This window comes from Zootermopsis nevadensis, unplaced genomic scaffold (assembly GCF_977971745.1).
Source record: "Zootermopsis nevadensis isolate Lab colony 2312 unplaced genomic scaffold, Znev_1.0 Znev_ptg000061l, whole genome shotgun sequence".
Classification (NCBI taxonomy): Eukaryota; Metazoa; Arthropoda; class Insecta; order Blattodea; family Termopsidae; genus Zootermopsis; species Zootermopsis nevadensis.
Genome location: NW_028259192.1, coordinates 15,956,469 through 15,981,588, shown reverse-complemented (window position 1 = coordinate 15,981,588; position 25,120 = coordinate 15,956,469). Strand labels below are relative to the sequence as shown.

Here is a 25,120-nt window from a genome sequence, read left to right as displayed (position 1 = left end):
CCATAAAGTGATGGGATAATAATAATGACTTTCCACACAAAACCTAAAGATACGACAATTGAATAAAAATTTTCTTGGATATTATCCATCGTCTAGTAAATATAAAACGTAAAACGACGTTTCGGAGATGGGACTCTATCTCCGTCTTCAGGTTCCTACACAGTTGGGCCCACTAGATAGAGCTAATCCCTATCTCCGGACTTAGAGTCCCATCTCCGAAACGTCGTTTTACGTTTTATATTTACTAGACGATGGATAATATCCAAGAAAATTTTTATTCAATTGACTCTTCACCATCGTCAAGAAGTTTTAGATTTGCTAAAGATACGAGTTATGTTTCATCCAATCATTTCCACGGTCTTCTCGTAGTGACTGTCACGTGTTTTTCTCTTTTTATTTATGGCACTGTACGTGGACTATAATTGGTTCCGTAATTAACTACCTAATTACGCAACTTCTAAATTCACTAATTAATACGTTAGAGTTGAGAGTATGTTTCGTGTTGTGCTCTGTTCTTTATATTCAGACTTACATCTTTGAATCGTGTTGTGTTCTTACAAAGAACATGAGCACGAGGTAAAAATTCTTGCCAGCAGTAAAACCCACCGTAACACACGGAATGAATTTAAATAACAAAGTCAGACATGGACTGTAAGTTTGAAATATGATTCTAGAATTATCATAAAACAATATGTTTTTCTTTTTTATTCTACTACATATGCAGTAGTTACATAAAAGCGATGTATTTAAATAGTGAATTGCAGTTACAGACTAGTTTTCTGCAAAAGACTGTAACGTTTAGGAGATAATCTTGAGTTCGTGTTCTCAACTGGCCTAATGCATTATGAATAGACAAGAAACTGTCCCTTAAATGACAAAAACAAGGAATTATAATCCCGTTTATTTACTTGAGGCTGTTTAATATTATCTAATTTTAATCTTATCTTTCTGACAATTTTCATCGATGATATAGGTCTATATTGCTGAGGTTTACTGGTTATGTAGGATATAGAAATAAGAAAGGGATAAACTAAAGGCTAAGGTGTGGAGAGGGATAATTAAGCTAGTAAGAAGATAATTCCGTGTTGAATTCCAACTGATTCTTAAAATATTTTAAATAAGAATATAGGACCTCTGTAGCATGAGGTCGGACAAACGAGAAGATAAACAATATGAACTGAATCATCATTTCTTCATGAACGCAGTTTTTGTTTGTTACCTTTGTTCCGAAAAAAAGCTGGGAGATTTGAGTCGGCACAACTCAGGGACTGCTTCGAGCTGGACGACCATGGTTTTATTTCAAGCAGAGGAAAGGATTGTCACGTCATCACTGACAGGTAGCGGGGGCTGATTCTTTGGGGATAATGTGGCCTGGGCATGAAGCTAGCTTATATTACTGGATACTGGGAACGACCCGTTCTTCAAGTGCCTGAGCACTACGGGTCCCAACTTTACGATGGCTTGATCTATAGACATTCGGTAGGACTCCTTGGACGAGGGATCGGCCCGTCGCAAGGCCTCTACCTGTACACAGGACAGCACAACAAACATCCATGGCTTGAGTGGGATTCGAACCCACAGTTCCAGTAACCAAGCAACACAAGGCCCACGCCTCAGACCGTGCGGCCACTGCGGACCCCAGCTGATAGTGCCGATGTTAAAATTCATGGAGCTAACCCTCTACTCCCCCCACACGTCTTCATGGTATAGTTCCTTTTGAGTCTCTCCTAAGCAAACCACTAGTAAAACTCAGTTCGGCCTCGTGCAGGAAACTGCAAATTAATTATCAATACTCATTAAAGCAGACAAACATAAAATTCTGTCTATGCTTTTATAAAATGAATTACATGTAACTTTTTTAGACTGTCAAATGCCCAAATTATAAAATTATGATTTCACAACGTTTTAGATGCCGGATTCTGCTTCCGTCTTCGGTTTGGAAAGAGGGGGGGTATAATTTTGAGTATGGACAGAGCCCAAAAGCACAATTTTACACACTACAAAGCACCATTATCAGAAAACTTCATTTTCCACTAAAATTAATTACATTTTGTATTGAAGTATTACACGTTTTGCAAGAAATGAAGACGTATGTACTACATAATTTGCACTCTGGAATACTTATCTGTATTAGAAAACGTTACAAATCTAACAATGTGTGGTTACTTATTCTCTGACACAGCGCGTGCTGAATGCACGGAAAAGTTTAAAAGTAGTATGCTCTTGTGTCATGTCAAATGAACCTGCGATACTGAGATCTCTGTTCAGGTCCACAAGATGACGGCCGGCAACGTCTGTTTCATCTGCCTTCCCCTGACGTCATGACTATTATACCACTACAGGTATCTCATCACTCAATAGGATAATAATCCCCTTCATCTGCGCCGCGATCACAGAAACACAGTCTATGAGTATCGCTGACATGATGTGGGTCATTCCTGTACCTTGTTCTCAGTGACTGACTAAATAACTGCACAGAATCTTTGAGAAGCTAACAGTACGCTCAGCTAGCCAATAAACTGCTCACCTTCTATGGAACCAAAAGTTTCCTTGCCGCGTTCGCAAGAGCCCGCAGCCGCCCAAACCTGAAACATGTAAGTTCAATCCACGACCTAAGTTTATTTCCGTAAGATCCATATTAATATTATCCTCCCATCAAACAAAGAAGATTCTTTTACGCATTTCTCGTCTCTCCTAAGTGCGCTACATATCAGGTCAGGCCAAGCCAGGCGTGTTGTGTTGTATTGTGTTTTGTTGTGATGTATTAAGTTGGTTTTGGTTGGTTTTATTTGGTTTAGTTTGTATGCGTTGTTTGTTTTCGGTTAGGTTAGCTTTGTGTTCTGTTGGTTTGGTTGGTGTGATTTTGGTTTTGATTAGTTTAGGTTAGACTGGGTTTAGTTTTGCTAGTTTAGATTTCGTTTTTTAGGTTGGGTTTGCTAAGGTTGTGATGAGTTGTTTAGTTTTGTTGCGTTAAGTTATGCGCAGTTACGTTGCTGTAAGTTCCCTTCCGTTCTGTTAGCTGTATTTAGATTCCTTTCTATGTTGCATCAATTTATATCTGGTTTATGCTGGTTTCTTTGGGGTTAATTTAGGCTGTGTCCTATTCCTCCAGCCTTGCTTCACTCAAATCTCACATGACAGCGCGCAATCGTCACGGTCTATTCTCAATTCTTATTTCCAGTGTTCATTACTCTAACCAGAATGAGAATAAATTCTAGCCAGAGATGTGATCCGTATAAATGACAGGTTACAAGTTGCAAACAGCCAACTTCCCAAACCTGTAGAAGCAGAATTGTAAATTGATGCACTGTGGCTTATTACAATGAATCAAATTGAACCAACTCCACCACCATTTATTGATCGTTCCTTGTGGTTATATGAACTCTGGATCCAATTTGCTCCACAGCCGTGTATCTGCAGCCGTACAATATGCTGTGGTTTTCTCATCTCTGAGAGCTTCCTGACCTCTCAGTCAGCCTGACATGCTTTTCGTGTTACATGCAGTAACGGCGTGAAAAAGTAGATGTCAGGAAATTTTAAAATTTTAAATACAAAACCGAGTATGCAATCAGTGACTTTTCAACCGTGCGATGTTAAATTCGAACACCGAAAGTTTGGAAGTTTAGCCATAGTACCTGTATGTCAGAGTTAATTTTTCTGCTATGTCAATCAGCGTGATAAAGACGTATGCATTCATCATTACTATGACCGATTAGTTTTAACACCTATTCTCATGTTTTGTTTAGCCTACTTGAATTCTCCTTCCAGCGTCCCGTATCTTTTCGGAGTAATATTACTTTATTACAAACCCGCTTGGGTATGTATTTGTTTTTATTCCGGACCATCTTAAAGTCACATCCAAAACAGACTTCAGTACCGATGACAAAAAACACGTTTTATTTGCGCAAACGCGGATTGAACGCCTAGAAACAAATTTACTTCGACTTCACTGCTTTTAACCGAGAAATGGGTCATACCTCAATTATAGGGCGAGATTATGATGACGTGAAAGGTGGTCAGGTCTACCACAAACCTCAGGGACTGTGATGGACAAAGGTGGAGATTTGGCGAGATAATATTTCATAGAACAAAATGGAGATACTAGAAATATAACCTACCCCTGTGCCACTTCGTAAAAAAAATTGTACATGAGCTGCCCCGGGGATGAATATGATTCATTGCACTGCTAAATCTAACCGTCTGAGCTAAGAAAAGGATGGATAAAATTTTAACATGAATTTATTTGAAATAAATTGTGCAAATAGTCTGGGTACCTTGTATAAAAATGAATAAATGATCTTCATTTAGGGAGTCTGCGTTCGAATACCATTCACTGATACTAGATCTGACAATTTCTGAAATGTATCACAAGTAATCCTTCTTCAAGACAAAAATTTGAGACGCTAAGAAAAATATTAGCTCCATTTTTTGGTTAAACATTTTAATTTCCAAGCCTGCCGAAGACTAGAGTTTTGTGGTATGTTTTACATAACACAAGCATTTGATTTGTGTGTCACCATGTAGTCCCTCGCCCTGTTCTCCCTGCTAAACAGAAAGCTAGGAATTAATCTAAACTGGGTTCACATTTCCCATTAGTGGTCGCTAATTACCATGGCGGTTAATTACCGAGACATGTTCCAGAACACGACAAGATGTGGGAAACAGTGACATATGTTCAACAGCATCAAATAAATGAACCCAAAATATTCTAGACTTAACCTGTTCCGAAAGTATGAAATATCGCCACTTACTTCTCCTCTTTAATTTTTCTTCCATTTGTCATATCAGAACTACAGCATAAAAGAAGGAGAAACACTTAGTTCAGACTTAGCAGAATTTAGTTACTCGCCTCATGTACAGAAGTACTTGAATACCTACTAACTTAAAAAAAATAGTAACAATAAATCTGTCTAGTAACTCTCAGCAGAAAGTCAACTTTACACGAAACCCAGGTAAAGGAGGTCATAGTCCACTTTTGCATAAGGACGTCGACAAGTGCCTCGATGTGTAAGGGGCGTCAACTCGCGTTTGTTCGAATCGTTGGGCTCGTTTTACATCGCATGCGACCTGAATGAGCGAAGATATTTTTTCGGTTGGGACGGGTTCAGGTTGGACGTGGTGTTGTTTCTGGCAACAAAGAATGAGCTGCGTTCTGTTTTTCCATCCACATGTAGGAATAATGCACAACTCAACTGTTTAAATTCCTCGCAACATTTTTGATAAATGTGTGGGTACCCATCCTTCTATCCTGTGAACGAAATAACTTTGCTCACAACAAATGATTTTGTTTACATTTGGTACCGGTAATTACAAATTTTACTAAACGAATGTTACTATATTTATTGACAATTCCCTGTAAGTTTATACAGGCCTATGTGCAGAAATATCAAGACAGGCAGATCTATTCAATAAATGTAGAAAGCCTGAGGGCAGAAATTGTATCCACTGGTAAATACAAACACGTCACGTGGCGTTGTTTCTTAGACTGATTGCCAAATACCAAAGTGCATTAATTAATACAAGTAATGAGGAGTGTTCCGAACGATTCGTCAGACAGCGAGACACGAAGAGCTTTCCGGATTTCTTATTCCTAAGTTAGTTACAGTGGTCATCGATTTATCGTTTTTGCTCTGAGTGATTGTTTTCACCACTCACTCCAACCCAATTCCACATTACTCTATCAAGTCACAATGTTCACTGGCTGGTCGTCAATGCTTCTGCTTCGTATTCGTGAGGTACCGCGTTCATATGCTTCAGTCTTTAATTTGCTGAGTCTTTTTTCACGACTGCCTTCAGTTTAATAAATTTTGAATACAGTTTAAACATGCAATTTAAAAGTAGAATTTGGGTCTCCGGCAAGTTAAAAGTTAAAGGGTTAGAGAAGACACATGTGTTGCAACATGAAACTTGCTGAACTTTCAAGTGCCAGTCTGCCGTCATTGCAGGTGAACGACCCTTGAAAAACCTTCAGGTTCAGTCTTAAAATTTTGGTAGGAATCTACACTATACTGGACAACTTATAAACGTTGAGCAAAATGACACTAGGAAGTCAGAAAATTTACACGACTAACGAAGTAGTTACAACCGAAACATCCGGTAGAATTTCTGGTTTCGGCCATCCCAACTTTGTCATGGTCTGTATTATTCCCTGGAAGAAGTGTCTTTTTTCTAGATCTCTTACAGTACTGGCGCAGGCCCCCTGAAACAATCTCAACTTGAATCACTGGTCCAACAGGAATAGATTTATCTAGGGTTATCAAAACTAAAACAAAATTTAAATGCATCTTTTCCATCACTACAACCTCAGCTCACTTAAATAGGCTAGTTACCTTCTTTCACACGAATTTTAAAAACTGAATAAAACTGCCCTTGTAGACCCAAAATCTTTTCAGACTCCCTCTTTTTTGAAAGCAGGGTCTGTACTGGACACACGGAACAGGTAAGCGAGATGCCTGGAACAATCTGAAATTTCGTTGAAGACAAGACAACGAAGGAGGAAGTTTGCTGCTGCAGGAACGTGATGGAACCGGTCCAAGCGAGTTCTAAATCGTAGAATCATAACCAGAAACTTGAATTGGCATCAACTTAGGTATATCGTGCATCTCGGGGTCAAAGGCCGTTCAAGTAGTTCCCTGTGCATATATGAGCGCCCCTCCATCAGTCTTACGAGGGAGACATCATTTCCAGCAACTTGCCGAGTTCTTAATGTTGCATTTTGGTTACTGTAACTTACAACATACACATTTTCATTCAACTTGAGCGCATCAATAGACCTTTTTGGAATATATTTCTTTAAATCACGTGGATTAGATGGGCGAAAAGGCGAAAATACAGAGGTCCTGAATAATTTGGCGAAAAAAAACAGAAGATAAGAGACTATTTAGAGGATGCAGGCGAAGACTGAGGGATAATATTAAGATTAAAATTAGGAAAATAGAATGGAAAGACGTAGATTGGACTCATCTGGCTCAAGATACTTAATGCATTGTCAAACAAATGTTGATTATCATGTGCTTTGTAACACCGTGTGGACATAAAAGCAGATACCTTACAAGAGGAGCATACTGCCACCGTCTTCAGGGTATATCCATGCGGTGTTACAACCCGGAAGAACATAAACATTTTTCAGCCGTAAGAAATTCACATCTGATGCAGTTACAATAATTCGCAGTCCAGCTGTATCAAAATGTACAGACGTACAAACAGGCCTAATTCGTAATGCCAACTATGATACTGAGTCCACGTAAAAGAATCATAAAGACCACAAATTGTTCACAGAAATAAACGAGTAGTGTGTAGATTTATATACAGACTACAGCTGTGTGTTTTAGCTTACGGACCACAAAGCTCCGAGTTCTTGTTATTTATTCTAAGTACTGAGACAGTTTCGTACGCTGTATGCATGTACAAAAATAAAGGATTACGCTCACGTTATTTTGTCTTGTTTATATTGTTCCCCCATACAATCCTGTCTCGTGCTTTGTGTCACTCGATGGTTCTCCAGCAGTTACAGAAGCTAATGACGTAATACCGATAACATTGCACATCATACGTCAGCGTAGTCATCATTTTGATTCTTCGAGCGGCCCTCGGCAAAACGGGAGTGCTCCACGGATTTCGTTATGTGCCCATATCATAAGCGCAAAGCGTATAGCCTATGACAAAAGAAAGAGCTATACGATATGGGATTGCAGGTGCCTGTCATTACGATTTTAATATAAACAACAACATGGGATTTTCCAGTAATATTGCTTGTTGAGATATTTGAGAATCCAGAGAGATCCTTTCAAGTCTGCACACACACTCATCCGTGCTTAGTTCATTTTGATACTTTCTCGATGACAGAATTCAGAATAAAATGTCAGAATACTATTCCATAATAACAACAACAATAATAATACCTAAAAAAACAAAACACTCCTAAACATGAACACGAGTCCATGCAATGAAGTTATTCCCAATAATAAACTACACATCTTGGGCTTACATTACACAGAAAAGAACAGAAATATAAACATGAACAAACATGAAGCAAATTGTTAAGATGTACACTTTGCACTGCACTGAAATATAAAAAGTGTTCTTCACGCCACATCACGGACGCTGACATCAGCACAGCAACCAACAGAATAATTAACGCATCAGTGTTATCAAACGCAGAAATGGTGTCCAAGATTATTATTACAATAATAATAATTCACATTATTGCTACAACGTGATAACACGGCTTGCCTGGTTCCTAGGAAGAACTTCACAGACGCAGACAGACGGACCACAAGGTCTTTTTCGCTCACGCTAGAGCGTAAAGAACTTCCTCAAAAGCTATTTTGAATCACTTCTTAAAACACTTCACCTTGATATCCATTGGAGAGGAGACTGGGTGGGCCCCACAGACGAGAAGAAAAATCCTCCGCCCTTACCGGGAATCGAACCACTATCGTTCAGTCCGTGTTCAGACCCTATTGACTAAGCTAAACCCGGCTCGTAAGTTTACTGAACGGTGTAAATTTTTTTTGGGTTTAATAAATTTCAGTTATATCCAATACGTCTGTTATTAAACATACAGCCCTACGTGTATCAAGATGGTTCGAAAACTCTTGCATAGAAGTTCAATCGCTCTCTCATTTTCTCGTCTTAGCTTTCCTTCAACGCCCGAGTTTCATTGTTCTCGAAACCGTCGGTGTTTTACAAGTCTCTTAATGCCATAAAATGAGCTCTCAAACTCTCTTATAAGGCACGATACCTCTTAAATCTTACGCAATCTTGCAGAGTTAAAGATAACAAAATCTTCTTTCCTCTTTTGTTCTTGTTCACTTAATTAATTTGCTTCCTTCTATCTGCAGAACTAAGCTCTGTTCTTGAAAATGTACTCACGAAGACGCGGACTCGGGAAGATACCAGTTGGTAAATCGTAAGTCATTGTGTTCTGAAAATGAAGCATGAATTCGTACTTGCTATTAGCTACGGAAAGAACCGCGGGTTTTCATGAATAAATTGTGAAGCCTTAATAACACGCAAACACCCGGACCTGCGCTGTGAAAGAGTGTGGATGCTGTCACATTTGTGCGCTACCTTACTGATGCTTACGACCATAGACATACCTTCTTTGACGAGAAAGACATCGTGCAGACTAATTTACGTCTGTAGCGCATCAACTGAGTAGGATTCAGTAAGAATTCTTATTTTTTACAACACACAGGCTGCAACTTGAAAACGTTATTCATGCTCTGGTGTAAAGAGATGGAATTAGTCTGGCGAGATTTCAGGTCCTCGCGGCGGTGAGAATAAAGGTAATTGTAGTCGGAAAACCTGAAGGAAAGAGTCAGTTTTGAATAATACCTACGTAGATGTAAATGGGAGGATGATATTAATATCGATCTTAAATACGGTGGGAGGCACGTGGACTGAATTCATGTGACTCAGACTAGGGACCGCGACGGAATGTTTTGAACACAGTAATGAACCCTTGGCGATCCATATACGGCGAGGAATTTCTTAGCTAGCTGACCGTCTTCTGACGGACTTACGTTAGCGGATTTCGCTGTTAAAGTTTGTCTGTCTGTCTGTCTGTCTGTCTCATTCAATTGCTGGCATTTATTATGCAATTTATGTTAATGCGTTACTTAAAACTCGGTATTCTATGAAAGGCCTACGAATGTTATTACATTTTATAAAAAATTCTTACGTCCACCACCGCTTCTAAGAAAGAAATTCACTTTAATTTACAACTTCATCGGGGTAGACAGAAATTGACAAGGATGGATTGTTATTTAGCTTAAGTTCTCTATGCTCGAATTCAATTTGTTAAAATTCTTTAAACATATGGATGTAAAACTCGAATCGTGATGTTGTGAGACATTTCTTTTTGCGTTCTCCATCGTCTACTGCAGCACGACGTTTGAGGTCTCCGTCTTCAAGAAGGCGAAAAGGTACCCACTCCTTGGTGTCAGTTATACAAAGATGACCTATGGATTTGTCTTTACTAACGGACCTCAGGCATGCTGAGGGCCTTAGTAAGACTGAACTGGCAGCACTGAAGTTCCTGTGACTACCAAGGTCAGGGCAATGAAAGTGTATTTCAACCCTTAAGGGTGGAATTACTGTGCACTAAAAAGGTCACGCACTAAAGTGGCCCCAGTGTTTTTTATTCATTCATTTTGCCTCATCTTGGTCACAATAATTTCGGCTTCTGCGCGCAACATGGGACGGATGAAGAATGACCTGTCTCGCCGCCAGTCACCGATAACACTCGCTCATCGTTCACTCGCTTTCCTTTCATCAGATTCTTCATCCACTTCCAACTCCTGCCTTGTCTCTATGAAAACAGAGTTGCAAACACGGGGCTTAATTAAGAACCAAGAATAAACGAGCCCTTAGTTAATTCATTAAGCCGCAGACAAGAACGTCATCAGGGGCGGAAGAGAGAAGGGGAATCGTGCTGAAAAGATACACAGAAAGGCATTGGGGAGACGAACATTTATGAGGAGCGTCTTGTCGTATCAGAAAGAATTATTTCAGCACTCAGGAAAGTTCTTTACACGCTTGAATTTCATACATCTGCGAAAGATAACTTAGATACCAGCAAGAAAAACAAAGCAGGCCTTTGCCTACAATTATTCCAGGCACGTGACGTTTCAATTTCAATTTTAGACTGGAGCTTCTGCTGAACCCAAATCAGTAATAATTAAAAGTACGGCTACGTAAACACGCCTCCTTCAAATGAATGTACAAGACCTTGAAATTGCTTATTTTCAACTCCTATCAATATTCGTACTCCACAATTCGCCGTTTGCATACGGCCTGTTTTTCGACGCGACCTCAACCACGCTAAGCCAAGCGACGTACGTGAATGATACGAAGGAAACACAGAATCAGAAGCGCGTTCCGAACAAACCGACCCCAGGGTAGAGCTACGATATGTTACATATAAATAAAACTGCTCAAGTAAAGGGTTATCTCAGGTCAACAGGCTAATTATTGTCCTAAAAGCGACGAGTGTCTGCAGCCACCATAAGCGTGTCCTCCTCCAGACGGCACTGTGCAGATAGTGGAAGAGGGGTCAGCTTGAGGTCACTGCGCGTCATGTGTTTCAGACAAGAATAAAACACCGCTAAGACGCAATGTAATATTCTCTGTATTAATAGCAGCGGCAGATGTTTTCCGTGTCTGCCTGCAAGAACCACTGATGAATTCTTAAACAAGATAGCAAAGTCAGATCCCCCGCTGGAGGACATCCCCAATTTTTAGTAGTAAAAACAAAACCCAACTGCCTACAGAATAAACAGATTATTAAGCGGTACTCTAATTTCGTTCTGTTACGCACGAATTTTTCCTATTTTGTGTCGGACATTGATTTTCAAAAGTACTTTGGCTTGGTAACCGTGCTCTCTGTCTGTCGAAATATCCGTAATGCAATTACATATTAGCTTTAAGTTAATAATTCGAAAGATAACAGTATGCTCCATAAAAAATAACTGTGTTTAAAAGAAATAATCTGCTTTTTACTTTAAGTAATTCATTTTCTATTGTTCAAAGTTGTGGTTCCTCTAGACTGCAGAATGGCACCGAAAACTGTAACAACCGACAGGACACCACTGGACATTGCGTGGACTCACCATAGAGTGCACTTGAGTCTATGTTAAACACAGAAGCAAAGGCAAACTACAATTTCTTCGTCGTTTTTTCACTCACACTCAGTTGCTCGTAAATTTTTCCACGCTGCTATCAAATATAATAAGCTATAGCTTATCGCGAGAACTTCGTGGATTCTGGCGGCAAATACAGAAAATCAGTGTCTTGCCTCGATTTATAATAAAAATTATTGCACCCAGTGAGTGAAAGATTAATTAAATAATGCATTAAATCAGTCGTAACGAATTATAGTATTATCACTGCAATGAATGTTTAATCAGCCAGTACCAAAGAAAGTTGTGTTATATTTATTCGAAGAGCTAGTAAGCAGTACGAGATAACTCAGGGCGTAACTAGGACATCGCGTTTTGTGCTACTGAAATTAAAAGCTCTTCAGGGTTTGGGTGGCACATATAATGAGGGTGCTGACAGCAAGGCGGTAATCATGTACGAAGATTACTTTTTGTTCTTAATTGTTAAAAATAGAGTGTGGTGTTAACAAAAGAAACTCTCCTAAATAGAACACCAGAAATGTAACCAGAAGTAAATGAAAGCTGGGGTGATTTTTAAGAAGATGACAAGGGAAGTGTAAGAGAAAAGCGAAACAGATCGAATTCAACCCCTAACATTCATCACTATTGAGGACAACATTGCAGATCGAGGCGACAAATATGACGATATTTCCTCGGGGCGATTTCTCGTTCATTATACATATTCACCCTTGTGTACACCAAAGATAGATACGAGAAAGAGACGAACAAAATGGGTGAGAGAGATAAATAACAGGAGAAAAGAAATCAACCCCCGAGAATTTCTCAACTCTGTCCCCCTCCCCTCCCCCCACCCCGTTCTTTCCATCTCGCCTCATCCCTTTTCACTTCTATTCAAAAGTTTTAAAACCCCAGAGCAGCAGCCACACAATCGCCCCCTGATGGTTACAACCCCCATCCATCCATCCACCCACCCCATCTTTCTAGTCAATAGAGCCACAAGCAGTGTGGCATCGCGTTCAATCGGAAACTCCAACTATTATTCAAATTAGTACGTACACACCCGCACCTCGGGGTGACCGCGACGTGCTCCGAGACGAAAGGCTCTAACGCTACATCTCACGCGTCCCGGATGCTAACGTTTGCTAGTAGCCATTTCATAATTACAAGAGTTTCTTATTAAGAAAGCCATTCTCTAATGGAATCAAGAGGATTTCGTGTTTTCGTTCATGCTGCATACCAATCAGGTATTGACGTGATTTGTCTTTAAGCGTCATAAGGTGTGATGCAACGCAGCTGACTACGTATACATTTCCAAAAAAAAGATACTGTAAAGTCATCTCTCTTCAGCACTATGAAATACGAAGCTGATAGCAAATCTTTAATGTACCAACGCAAGGAAAACACTATAGTTCATAACCTGACAGAGAACCAGTCAATAGAGCCATATTTAGGCAAAATTTTCATGGATATTATCTATCGTCTTGGTTAAAACAAAATATTTCAGAAACTGGTTTTGTTTCAATCGTCAGAAGCGGGAAGGCATAATGTGAGGCATTCGTTTTAAGGAGCCGGTCTCAGTCAGTGGACCACTTATTTGCTCCAAAGGAAGTGTCCCGGAAGCAGAACAAGCATTTGAAACGTAGCCTCTGTGAAAAATCCAAGACGATGGTTAAAGTCCAAGACATTGTAATTAATCGCGATAGACTTTTATCAGAAACATTCAGAAGTATGGCAAGGGTTGCAAGACCGGTCAGTAGAACAAGTGAACAAAAGGAGGACAACGTTGATTGAATGCTAACCCTAATAAATTACAATTTACCTCTCAGGAAGCAAATGCCGGTTGTCCTATCTGATTGAAGTCTCTTTCTTTCAAGCCAGTTACGTTTATACACAGCGTGTACACTCAGGAATCCTACAAGGCGCAGCTGGAATTGATACATCTCATTTAACTCGACGTACCTCATTTATAAGTGGCCTAAATTTACAAACTCTCCTTATCCTGCACTTCTCCTGCCATCAGCAAAAACCAATGCCCTTTTAATGAGTCCTTCATGGCAACAGCGAACGCTCCATTTGCGTGGTAGACTACTGAATAGAAGACACGAAAGAAGAAAGTATTTTTAAACTAGCTAATTTCTTTGTAACACGTCACCGTAATCACAGCGGTAAGATTGTACAGTGGAACCTCGAAATACCGCGGCTGTGATCATGTCCCCCAATACCATTACATGTGTTTTATAAATTTCACATATAAAGCGGGCAGCTTATAACGCGGGTACTGAAGCTATCTCCCGAAAACCGCGTTATATCGAGGCTCTACTATATTCCTCAATTGCCATTTTCACATGGTTCAAGTTACTGCAATGTCTCCATCTCCAATTTTCTAAAACAGACCCTAGTTTCACATTTCTCGAAGATCCATCACCAACATACAGCATTTCAGACACCGCTTAACTCTAGTTGACACGCCGTAGTAAAATATAGGCAAACACAAAGTATTAATTGTGAATAAGCATAACAGCACGAAGGCGTAGGTATACTGAACATGAAGGTTACACTCCACGCATTCTAACCTCGGCGATAGGTCAGCCTCAGAGTTCGCACGCGTTATCCTTGGGGTAAGAGTAGTTGTAAGCAGATCCGTTACGTCAAAGAAAAAATCCTTATCCTTACAGAGAATTAAACCCTGGTCGACCAGTCTGTAACCTGTCACCAGTTGACTGATCTAATATTGCCCACCAAATGCAAAGTTGCCCAAGTACCATGCATTCTTAACTGAGGAAGCACGCACAGGTGCCTGCACTGCTTTACCTCCTACGAAGGAGTCCCCAGTTACCTCTGTCGAGAATGAAGCCCCAGTTGTCAACCCTGCAGCTATTCGCTGCTTCGTAAATAAGAGAATAAAAACAAGAATCAGGAAGTTAAGAAGTGAAAACCATGAAAACGGTAGTAGTGGAAAAAGAACAAAGAGATGTCAATGCCGAAAAGACAAGCATGGGTTAGGGAACGAATGAAAGAGATGTTACGATGACAGGAGAGGTTGGGGGAGGGGAGGGGAAGAGATGTAATGAAAGCTAGGGTTGAGCCCAGTGCATGTAATCAGAAGTCTCGCAACACAGCCTGCTGTCCGCTTTTATCCCTACAACCGGTATTGGAAAACGTCAAGGGTACTAAAAGGAAGGGTAGCCTATGTAGACTGGAGGTCTTCAATGTCGATTTTCCAAGGTCCGTCTGTATAGCGACTGCGGAGACACAGAGCGCTGATACGGTTGTGGGTCGCAGAGAATCCGCCCTCATATCCTCTGAACCTCCTCACCCCTCATCCACGTCACAGCATAGAAATAATCAGCAGACTAAACGGCTACCGTATATGTGAGTATGCTTCTGTCTCCTCACATATCGACAAAAAATCTGCGGCCCTCCTGGGACAGCAAGTGTCTTGGCTTTAATTCATCAACAGCCTATGGCAGCTTCTTTCCTGCTTGTCTTTTAGTCCGCGTCGTATGTGGAAGGATCGTTCAAAGCCCATGCAAATTCCACAGAATACAGGTTCACCAACATGCCCACAAACCTCGCCACTTCTTTCAATTCTGACGCAGATAAATCCAATACACACCCCATATCCTATTTATTTTAGTTTTATTTTAATATTAATTAACCATCTAAGCCTACGTTTTCCAAAGTAGTTTCTTCCCTTCAGGATTTTCAATTAAAACTTTCAATTTTTCATAACCACCACGTCACCCTCTTTGATTTAATTACTATATAAAATTTCGAATGAAAAAACCTAGAGGGGTGAGAGCACTAGGACAACCTAGAAGAAGATAAGAAGATAACATTAAAACGGATCTTTAGAAAATAGGTTGGTTGGATAGATTAGATTCATCTCGTAAAACTTCGGATTCCATAAATGGTTGGGAATATCTTGAAGAGCTCAGTGACTGTCAGCTTCTCAATGAGGCCTTTGCTTCATGCAAAATGGTTAGTTAATAAGCATGCATGTGTATGCGTTAATAATATTAAAATGCACTGTGCACGTGAAATAACGCTCATAAAATAATCATGGACTATGATGTTTTCTCTTCAAACAGTAATGTTAAAATAATTAAATTAAAATAACTGAGGCTTGCAGGATACGTGTCATGATGGAAGAAATGGTAAATGTATACAAGCTTGTGACTGCAACCAATGACACAAATTATAATAATATTAAAATGCAACTTACAAAACCATATTGTGAAGATGTGAAATATTTAGGTTCTAGTGAAGATTGAAAATGAACAACTTATGCACACTAAAAGTTGTTCAGCAAGTGCAATTTTGGTTCATGTCGGTCTAGCTTTCATTTGCATTATTTTTCGACAGGTTTGAAAAACATTTGACGAGCTACAACAAAACATATTTTTTAACTCTTCAGAATAACTGAAATGAATTAGCATCAAGTCAACGAGGTCGTCCTGAAGATGAAGGCAGTGTCTTTCTGTCCGAAACTTTGATAACCACCTAGCAGACCGCAGGGTTTCACGACCTAGGAGACCACAATCGATATCTTTATACAGAACTCTGAGGAAGCTAATTAAATTCAAATCATGTTTTATAAAGTACGCTGAGAGACTTCCGATTTGGAAAAATATTCTGTAGTACAAAAGTACTCTAAGCCATTTCTATGCAGCCTATTCAAGGTTGCCAAATTAGTGCCACTAGTTTTGAGGTAAAAAGATCTATGTCTTGATTATTAAAATTTAATTTAATTTAATTTAAGTCTTATTTCCTTCGTAAGAAACCAAGTTCCGACGTTAATGCCGTCTCAACAGGAAACATGACTTTGCAACCATATAAACCTTTTAAGATGGCTGTCTTCTGATTTGTTGCGCCGCGTAGACTGATAGAAGTTTACCGACGTTTCAGAGGTCCTTGCTGCCTTCAACACCACTCATCCCCCTAATGATGGAGGCAGCAAAGGTCTCTGAAATTTCGATAGACATCTACAGGCTACGTGGCCCAACAACCCAGAAGACAGCCATCTTCATGCTCACCACCGTGATAACCTGATATCTTGCATTTGACTTGGTCGTCACTTTTCCCCGACAACAAAACGCACAGAGTTAAATAGTGGGTGATATTTTAAAAATGAAGCCGCGTTAAAGCCTACGAAAGTTACGTTTACGCATGGGACATGGGCCACTGTTACACTCCCAGAAGCTGAGCTGTGGCAGTAATCAGACCCATGCAGCCTCGAGCTGAAGAGACAGCGAGAGAGGACGGCAATGAATGAAACCACAAGTCTGATTCAAGAGTTCTGCCAGCAGCATTAGAGACTCAACCGCTATAGAAAATTCACAAACAGATATTAGTATGTAGCTTTGCACAGTTCTAATACACGTTCAGTTAATTGGCAGCTCATACAGTCGTGTCCTTCCTGACATCACAGAGAGAAGTCAAACCGAATCTCCATCTACCTCACCAAACAAAAGATGTTGAAGGCACACAGGCAGCGTTTTATTTTGACTGACATGCACAATCAGGCTATTCGTTCCACTATGTTTATGGTATTAAACTTGAATCAATTTTTCAAAATTCTGCAAGTATTGTATATAGATATTCCCTCCTGTTTAGAGAAAAATCACACAAGTATTTCAATCGGGTTCCAAGAAACTATAAGGACTCGATTTAACTACTAACGTATTTGTTAATTACTTACACTACAAAATTCTTATTTCTTCTTTTGATTAAGTGTGTCAACATTATGACAATTACAACGGTTAATTAGAATAGACAGTGTGGAATATGAGCGGAAAATACGAAGAGGGCAGAGTAAATCATGATATGTACGACAATAAATGCTTTTCCCCGAGAATATTCGTTCCTTCCAGCGTCACATTTGCCTGTCATTAAGAGTACTTGCCTGTAACCCAACTGTCGACTTTCTTATCGTAGTGGATAAAAGACAGGAGACTGGTATGTTCAGACTCCTTTCAGCATTTTTAAGGCTGGCACTGAGATAACAGCTCCAGTTGGTCACTGAATATGTCCAAAGTCTAGAAACTTATAACAAGCAATTAAATCTGTAACAAAGGAACTTCGTGGCAAAGACAAAGCTTCAGATAAAGGAAATAATTAGAGAGGCATAATTACAGCTTGTTAACGATATATGTTTGTGGTGGACGTGCAGTTTTTCAGTATTTTGTTACCTGTATGATGATGTGCAGAAATCAGGAAAATTTCTGCTTTCTATCGTTGAATATCATTGGTATTACCTATCCCTATAACAAAATGTTCATCTTAATGATAAACATCGCATAAAGAACTAGGAATAATCGAACTGAAAATGACTTAGAAGGATGCAACAATTAAAACAGACATTCAAAGGCTGATCATGGAAAAGCATTAATAACTGATTCTGATTAAGAATTTTAAGTAGCTGAATATATGAACATGGTTGCAAAGTAAGTTAATATTTTAATAAGTGCTATATAGCTCACTAAACTTTTATCTTTATAACCCGTCGGCCAGCGAACCGATAAGAAGGGATATCTGAAATAATTAAGAACATCTGCTACAGGCCTGTAATCAGAGCTCCTTACTACATCGTCAAATCAAACAGCAGCCTTTGATTTTAACGCTGCATGTTTCCGAGCGTATGGAAAAACTTTTGATAGGAAAGAAAAGCTGTTTATTGTGCGACAGACCATGTTTTAGCATTCCAAACACGCCATTCCAATAGAATTATAGATCCCGCACAACAAGTAGCTAACCAAGCTTTAAGTGAGAGTGAGAGAGAGAAAGAGAGAGAAGCAGGGTGACAACATTGCCCGCTGCTAGGAGATGAATACGACTCTTTATTAAATTGTGTTCCCCTCCATCATTCTGTCTGCAAGTTTCTGCTCGGGCGCTGTTGAGTGTGTCAGGAAGTGTCTTGCTGAGGTGCGTCCACTCCACACCTCGTGCAAACGAGTGTGCTGCCACACCGTTCCTCCATGCAAGTCAGAAATTCGGTGTTTTAATCGTTATGCTTGAAAATTATTGATTTGCCTAAAAAAACAATGGGTGGAGTAAAAGGGAAAGATAAAGGCAAAGCCATCCCGCCACGCGCAATGTCGGCAAGGAGGGAGAAATCTCTTGACTAGCGGAACGGCAATCAACTTGTCACGAAGGACCCTGCGTCACAGAGCTAGAATTCCTTCGCTCAACTGTTCGCTCCCCGTTACCGCGTTAGAGGTACGGGAGATGGAGAAAATGCCTGTTAGTCTGCCGGAAGAAAGCTTCCTTAAGAACTAAGGCATGGGTCTTCAGTCAAAGAACTTCACTCCTTCGCTGTCACTGCTTGACTACATCACACGCCCATTAGTCCAGTTTAAGTTGGAGAACTCCAACCAGTGTCTCATTACAATGCTGTTGATTAAATCATTAGGCGTTTTCTGTCGCCGTCCGGGCTTGCTACTGCATAACTGCACCCGAACTGTGACTGGCATTATCTCAGTCATTAGAATGGCGCATGAACCACGAGAAAACTTTTAGGTTTTTAAATTGACATCACAAGAGATCATGCTAAGTCAATTTCTGAGTAGAATGGCAGATGTCTTAGTGACCGGAATGAACCGGGCTGTTTCGCCTTCGACGTCTACAAACGTCTTCCACTTCTACAAAAACGTCTTCGAATCCTCCAGCCAAAGCAATTTCTGGGGCTTAAGGTGCGTATTCCGGCGACGAAGTGACATTGTGTAGGTGCACATAATCACCACCACATTCCTCCAGGTAGACCTCATGGTCTTCTTCCATTATCGTATGCACAAGTAACACACAATGCCGACGAGAATTATCCTCTTCATGATGGAGCCAGTAAGCACATTCGAAACGTCGGTCACTTTTGACCAGACTGCACGGCACAGTAGCCACCTTCAAACTTACTTTTCCCTCACCACTCGGCCTGGAAGGAATAGTCCTCATCATGTAACTGCTGAGACGAAAATCAATACAATGTACAGGGCAGAAGAATATCAGGTTTCAGCCTTTGGAGCAGTTAGACAACAGCAGCTTGGGTGTGGCCATGAATCTGACCTCGGAACAGACCGATTGAGACTGTCTTCTGGAAAGAGCCTTTAAAATACTAATTTTAACCCTGCACAACTTCGCTGTCCTTGGCGACTTCGCAAGGCTGCCTCAAAGCATGCGAGTTACAGCTGCCATTTTACGACAGCAACCAAGAATTTCAAGAATTTCATGCAGACCATCTACGTGTGTTAGTAAAAAAAGAGACGATCATTCAACTGCTGGCTTACGTTCTAAAGGTCAAGTTCTTCACTCCACATTAAACGTTCTGTGATCTGTAACCATTAAATAACAGCAAAATATCTCGACAATAGGCCTATATATAATTTTGGCCAAGAATTTCGAAACAGAAAGAATGAAGTAGGAATTTGAGGTTGCAGGTAGCTCTGTTACGATCAGACAATAAGAACTCTATAGAACTGACAAGTGGATATTTTCAGGAGCGTGCGAATTTTTGATAGCAGCCTGTAATCTCGGGTTTGCCTGATAAGTAGTGATCGTTTCTCCAGTTTACAGTGCGAATTTATGGTCCAGTTCAGCGTAGCGGAACTGGTGGCCCGCGGACTACATCCGGCCAGACATCACCTTTAGCGAAATAAGGCCTATTTGTTAATTTGTTCATAGTTAGTAAAAGCTCGTTTGTTTTCTTTACTCCGATCGATTTTTTAAAAATACTGCGATACTTATCTCGTCTGCTGCTTTACGTAATAGTGTTATTGGGTTAATAATCCTACGGTAAAATGTACTACGTTTTCCAGGTAAAAATTGCGTCAGATGAGCCCATAAGCTGTTGCAGGAGTAAATTTAAAATAATATTTAGCTCTAGCAATAAAATATACAGGATTATTTGAGCATATATTGAGGTAATTTATTATATTTGAAAAAGGGTTGTTAAAGACGACGAAAACTGTCTAGTTTTCAAAAACAGTCCCAGGAGGAATTTCTTGACCATTGGGGTACAACAGTACAACTATTACTGGCCCGAGAAAAGAAAGGAGTGGGACAACCCTGTTTTAATTAATAGCTATCTGGACTCTTGATGTCTTTTTTGACTGTATCATGCATTAGTCTGCCAGAAAAGTCCTCTATTGTACGGTTCGAATTCGGTCCATCTACAGGTCTAGCAAAATTCGGTACGATCAAACCAATTAAAATGCCATATCATCATACGTCATCTACGTAAGTAATATTTAGCATATTCAATCCCTGCCTCTCCTGACTCAATGAAAACAAACATGTGTCCATTACAAAGATCAAAGCGTTTGCTGTTTAAGGAAATGATTCCTAAAGATTACTGTTTTCTGAGACGTCGCGCAATGCAGTGACCGACATTCCAGAAGTTCTTAGTACCTTCATAATCAGCTCTCATCGCCCTGGTGATGGAGGTAGTGAGCGCATCCGAAACGTCGGTCAATAGCTACCAAAGAGCTCAACTTTACTGTACAGTCTTCTTCTCACTCGTCGCCGTGAAAACCCGAAATCTCGCAAAATAATTCCGGTTCGTACTAAGAAGCAAAAGAAACCCATAAAAACTCTCTGTGGACAGAATGCAGAGCAGCGAAACAGAAAGCAGGTGCTACAAAAATCACCACTGGGCTTTGAAGGTGCTCTCTGACGAGAAGTTGTTTTAGGCAGTCCAGTCCACTGCCGGCTGACGTCCATCTATTTTATTAGCAGTTTGGGTCAGGAGGCGTCGTGCAGGTCACCTTCCTCACCTCTGGCGGTCAGCTCCACGCTGCCGAGTGAGGCGACCCTCCGACCTCGTCACGGCGCTACCGCCGACGCAGAATATCAAAAGACCGACGCCCTGCCCATTTTTAGCACCTCACATTGGGGTTCCCCTAGTTCTGATTGGTGCCCCGCCCCCGCAATATGTGGGTGGAGAGTATCATTCACGGGGTTGTTAAGTACATGGTGGTGAAGGAGGGGAGGTGACCTCTTGGCATGCGCCCTGAAAGGGGCACGGAAGTGTCATCTCCCCCTCCTTGTCAGACCGACGCCCAACATTCGCAAGGTGAATAATTCGCAGATGTGTTGACTGAAGACAGCGGTACCCACAGGCCGTAGACCGCATGCAGTCAGACGCAGAGCTCTGCCTTCTGCTGGAACAGACACGTCGCCGTAGACATCTCCGTTTCGCGAAATTAAAACTCCCGTGAAAGCGGCGAGGCAAATTCCCTAGCGGTGGATAACGGATGTGAGTGCGAGCCAATCAGAGAACGCGGGAGCCGTGGCCTCTTGGTCGGGGGCGAGCCCGAAGTCTTGCCAGGGCCGCGATTCCCCTCTCCCCTCTGTGGCAAACCATCCATACATGGCAGACGGTTGCTATGGAAACAGTGGAGCTCCGGCTGGCTGGTCGGAAACAGATCGTGGCTTGAGCCAAAGGGGGGAGGAGGGGTCGCAGGGGCCGGGTGTCAGGGTTCAAGCAGGCCCAGCACAGAGCAGTTGGTCTCGAACCAGCTGAGGTTGTGTTGTGTCGTAAGTGCTGCTGTCTTCGCGTGGCCTTCTCGCCTCGCCAGGTCGATCTAGCGGTCACCGCAGACTCCGTGTGCAGTCATGATGCTGGAAGGGCCCGTCTGACTTGCAGAACGTGTGCGAGTGATCCCGCGTGTGACTTCTGACTGTGAAGTGTGACCTCTCGGGTGCCGTGCGAGGTCAAGACTTTGTCAACGGGTAGGCCCAGCTGTCACGTCTCCTGCCTTGCGTTGTCGCAAATAGTAACAGTTCTCGGAAACGCACATTCTGCGAAGAAGAAGTCGGGAGAGAAGGAAAGGAAGAGAACAAAATAATAATTACAGTAAACGGTGATATTAGCGGCGGGCAGTCTCCGCCGAACCAGATACCATTATTATTCCTCACAACGCCCTCGCCGTGTGTACCGGGGTGCTGTGTCCGACGACGACGGGGTTCTTCGGGTCGCGCGGTCAGGCCCCCGACGTCACCACGTTGGAGCTCGGGTTCCCGCGCAGCATGGCGCTCGTGGCGCCCCCGCCCTCCGCGTGGCGGGACCCCAGCGCCGGCAGCGCCGTGGTGCTTGGCCACGTCGGACACCCGGGCCTGGGACCGGGCACCCCCACGGCGGCAGAGGACATCACAGGTCTCACGACCCCGGGCGGCGGCGGTGGTGCGACAGGGTTGGGAAGTAGGGACCTCCAGCAGAGTACCACCCCCGGGTCACAGGCAGCCAGCACCCAGTCCGGGGGATCGTCACAGGGTGCAGACAAGAACCAAAACATCGAATGTGTCGTGTGTGGGGACAAATCCAGCGGCAAGCACTACGGCCAGTTCACGTGTGAAGGTGAGTGGGCCCCAGAATTGTTCTCAACGCATTGCGTGCGTCAACGAACACTCAACCGCGTTCTTTTACGTGCTTCGTCAGTGTTTTTTGTTGTTGTTGATCGTGATCTTTTGATATGTCGACTTGTAGGTGGTTGCCGACGTTTTGGAGAAACGTGTCGCCTCTAGCGTTCAGGGTAGAAGGAGATACATTAATCTGAAACGCTGGTAACTATAATCACGACCGACAGTACTAGAATATAATCAACTCTTCACAGCTGAGAGAAGAACCTCTTACTTTAAAATTTTGATTTTATTGTAAGGTAGGTCTGTTAGGTTGAGTAACGTACACAAAATGTACAGGGAGTGTGAACTAGTCCAGTAGGCCGATACGCTGTGCAGACAGAAATGTCGTTGTCGTTTTGAATACATGTTTCTTCAGAAGACGTCTCTTCCGCTGTGCGTTAGGCTCTGCTCTTATACTGGAAGACTCATTACACAAGCTGCTTGTTCGGGTTAACATGTTCGGATTCTCAAGCAGAAGACCATTCTTCGAAATTCCTCTCTGCCTATAAAATGATAATATTTACCTCAGCCATTAAGACTGGCCGTATAAGCCTATAAAGCACGAGTTATGGCCACGAAATGAAATACAGCCAAGCCAGAAACACCAATAAAAATTACCCATCGGTAGTGTTCTGAGGTTTCAGTTTTACAGACGGCAGTAACAAGACCTGCCCCCAGTCTTCATAAATGCGGCAACTCTAAAGTTGTTTTCATTCGTTTGGCAAAATGTTACGAAACGCGCCATTTGGAAGAATAGGGTATTTGCATGTTTGCTGGGTAATGTAAATCATCAGATTTCTCAAAAGATAGTTCTTTCAGTTTGGACATATTCTTGTATTAGGTACCAAGACATTTTTTCGCTAGTTATGATGAGAAACTCAAGTTAGCAAACACTAAAGCCTCCGAGAATTACGAAGAAATGTTTCTAGTAAGAAATGTACCTCGTGGCATTCATTGCAGGCCTTTTGGTAACAAAACTTTGGCAAATAAACACTTCAGTGCATACGTACTGTGTTTCTACCGTTTCACATCGCTAGCTAGAATTAAAATTATCAATCGATTTCAGACCTCGTGAATTGTACGAAATTAATTTAATTCAGTCTTGTAAAATGTGATGGGCGTAAGTTACCATCACGTTTTACTGACCGTTTCAAAGCTGATTATGTTGCACGTTGTGAAAATGAATTGTAAGCAGGGTCAGTGTCGTAGGTCATGTGCCTCCATTGAGGCAACTCTGAGGTTAGCTATGCAAACAAATAACAACCGGTAAATTTGTCAGTTTGTAGTCTGAGTATCCACCTAGACCCAGGGCAGTATTTTTTTTATACATTTGGGTAAAGCTGCTTGTAGTTGCTGGGTTCGAAAGTCGTGTAGTTTTCGTAGGTCTGCTGTTGGAAAAGTGCTCAGAAATTGAATGTACTTGCTTTTCGCCCTCCTGCTTAAGGGCTTCGATCACAAGATACGTCTACGATAGTCGCGTTACCATTAATGACGAATAAAATCACGTCTCATTTGACTGTCAGGCAATAATACATTTCTGGATGCAAATTCTTACCGGAGACGTGGTGTTAAGACTTCAAATTAGCTGTAGTGTTTTCTTTTGCAGTTTTTGGGTTATTTGCATATGATTTCATTATGTAGTGTCGAACATTACGATAATTTACGAATGGTGAAATGGAAAATGATTTTGAAGGAAGCGACGCCTGTCTTAAGATACCTTAAAGTAATTAATCTGGAGGAACAGAGTAAAATCACGAGAAACATCCATCAGGATAAGCGACACCTGGACTCGCGAATACACAATTGCGCGACGTTCCGTCAAAAAGTGGTTTTCCCATATCTCCCTTGCATTTCTATTTGTGGGGATACTTAATGTGTACTTATCACACTATCCCTAGCATTGACTTTGTAATTTCATTATTTCCTACGAGTAAAAAGGCGAGGATAATTGCTCTTCGTTTGGAATCGCAAGCTTTAAAAGATCGTTTCTTCGCAGGTAATGAATTATGATGTCATGCTTTTATTATATTATTCCTGCCAATTTAAATTTAATATGGCAATGATTATGTTGTGCAACGAACGTGCAAGCCAAGGTAACTGTTGGG

General features: G+C 41.4%; 1 protein-coding gene across 5 annotated transcripts in view; it reads left to right on the top strand.

Moving 5' to 3' along the window:
- Positions 1-22,015: 22,015 nt before the first annotated feature.
- svp (COUP transcription factor 2) overlaps positions 22,016-25,120 on the top strand; it is a 189,712-nt gene continuing 186,607 nt past the window's right edge. For 3 of the 5 annotated variants that reach the window (XR_015532726.1, XR_015532725.1, XM_087340947.1), the window contains exon 1: positions 22,016-22,971. Coding sequence is in view for 3 of the 5 variants with exons in the window: in XM_087340947.1 (XP_087197073.1) it covers positions 22,644-22,971 (328 nt within the window). In the remaining 2 variants the exon portion in view is untranslated. The remainder of the gene's footprint in view (positions 22,972-25,120) is intronic. The other 2 variants (XM_087340945.1, XM_087340946.1) reach the window with 2 other exon arrangements.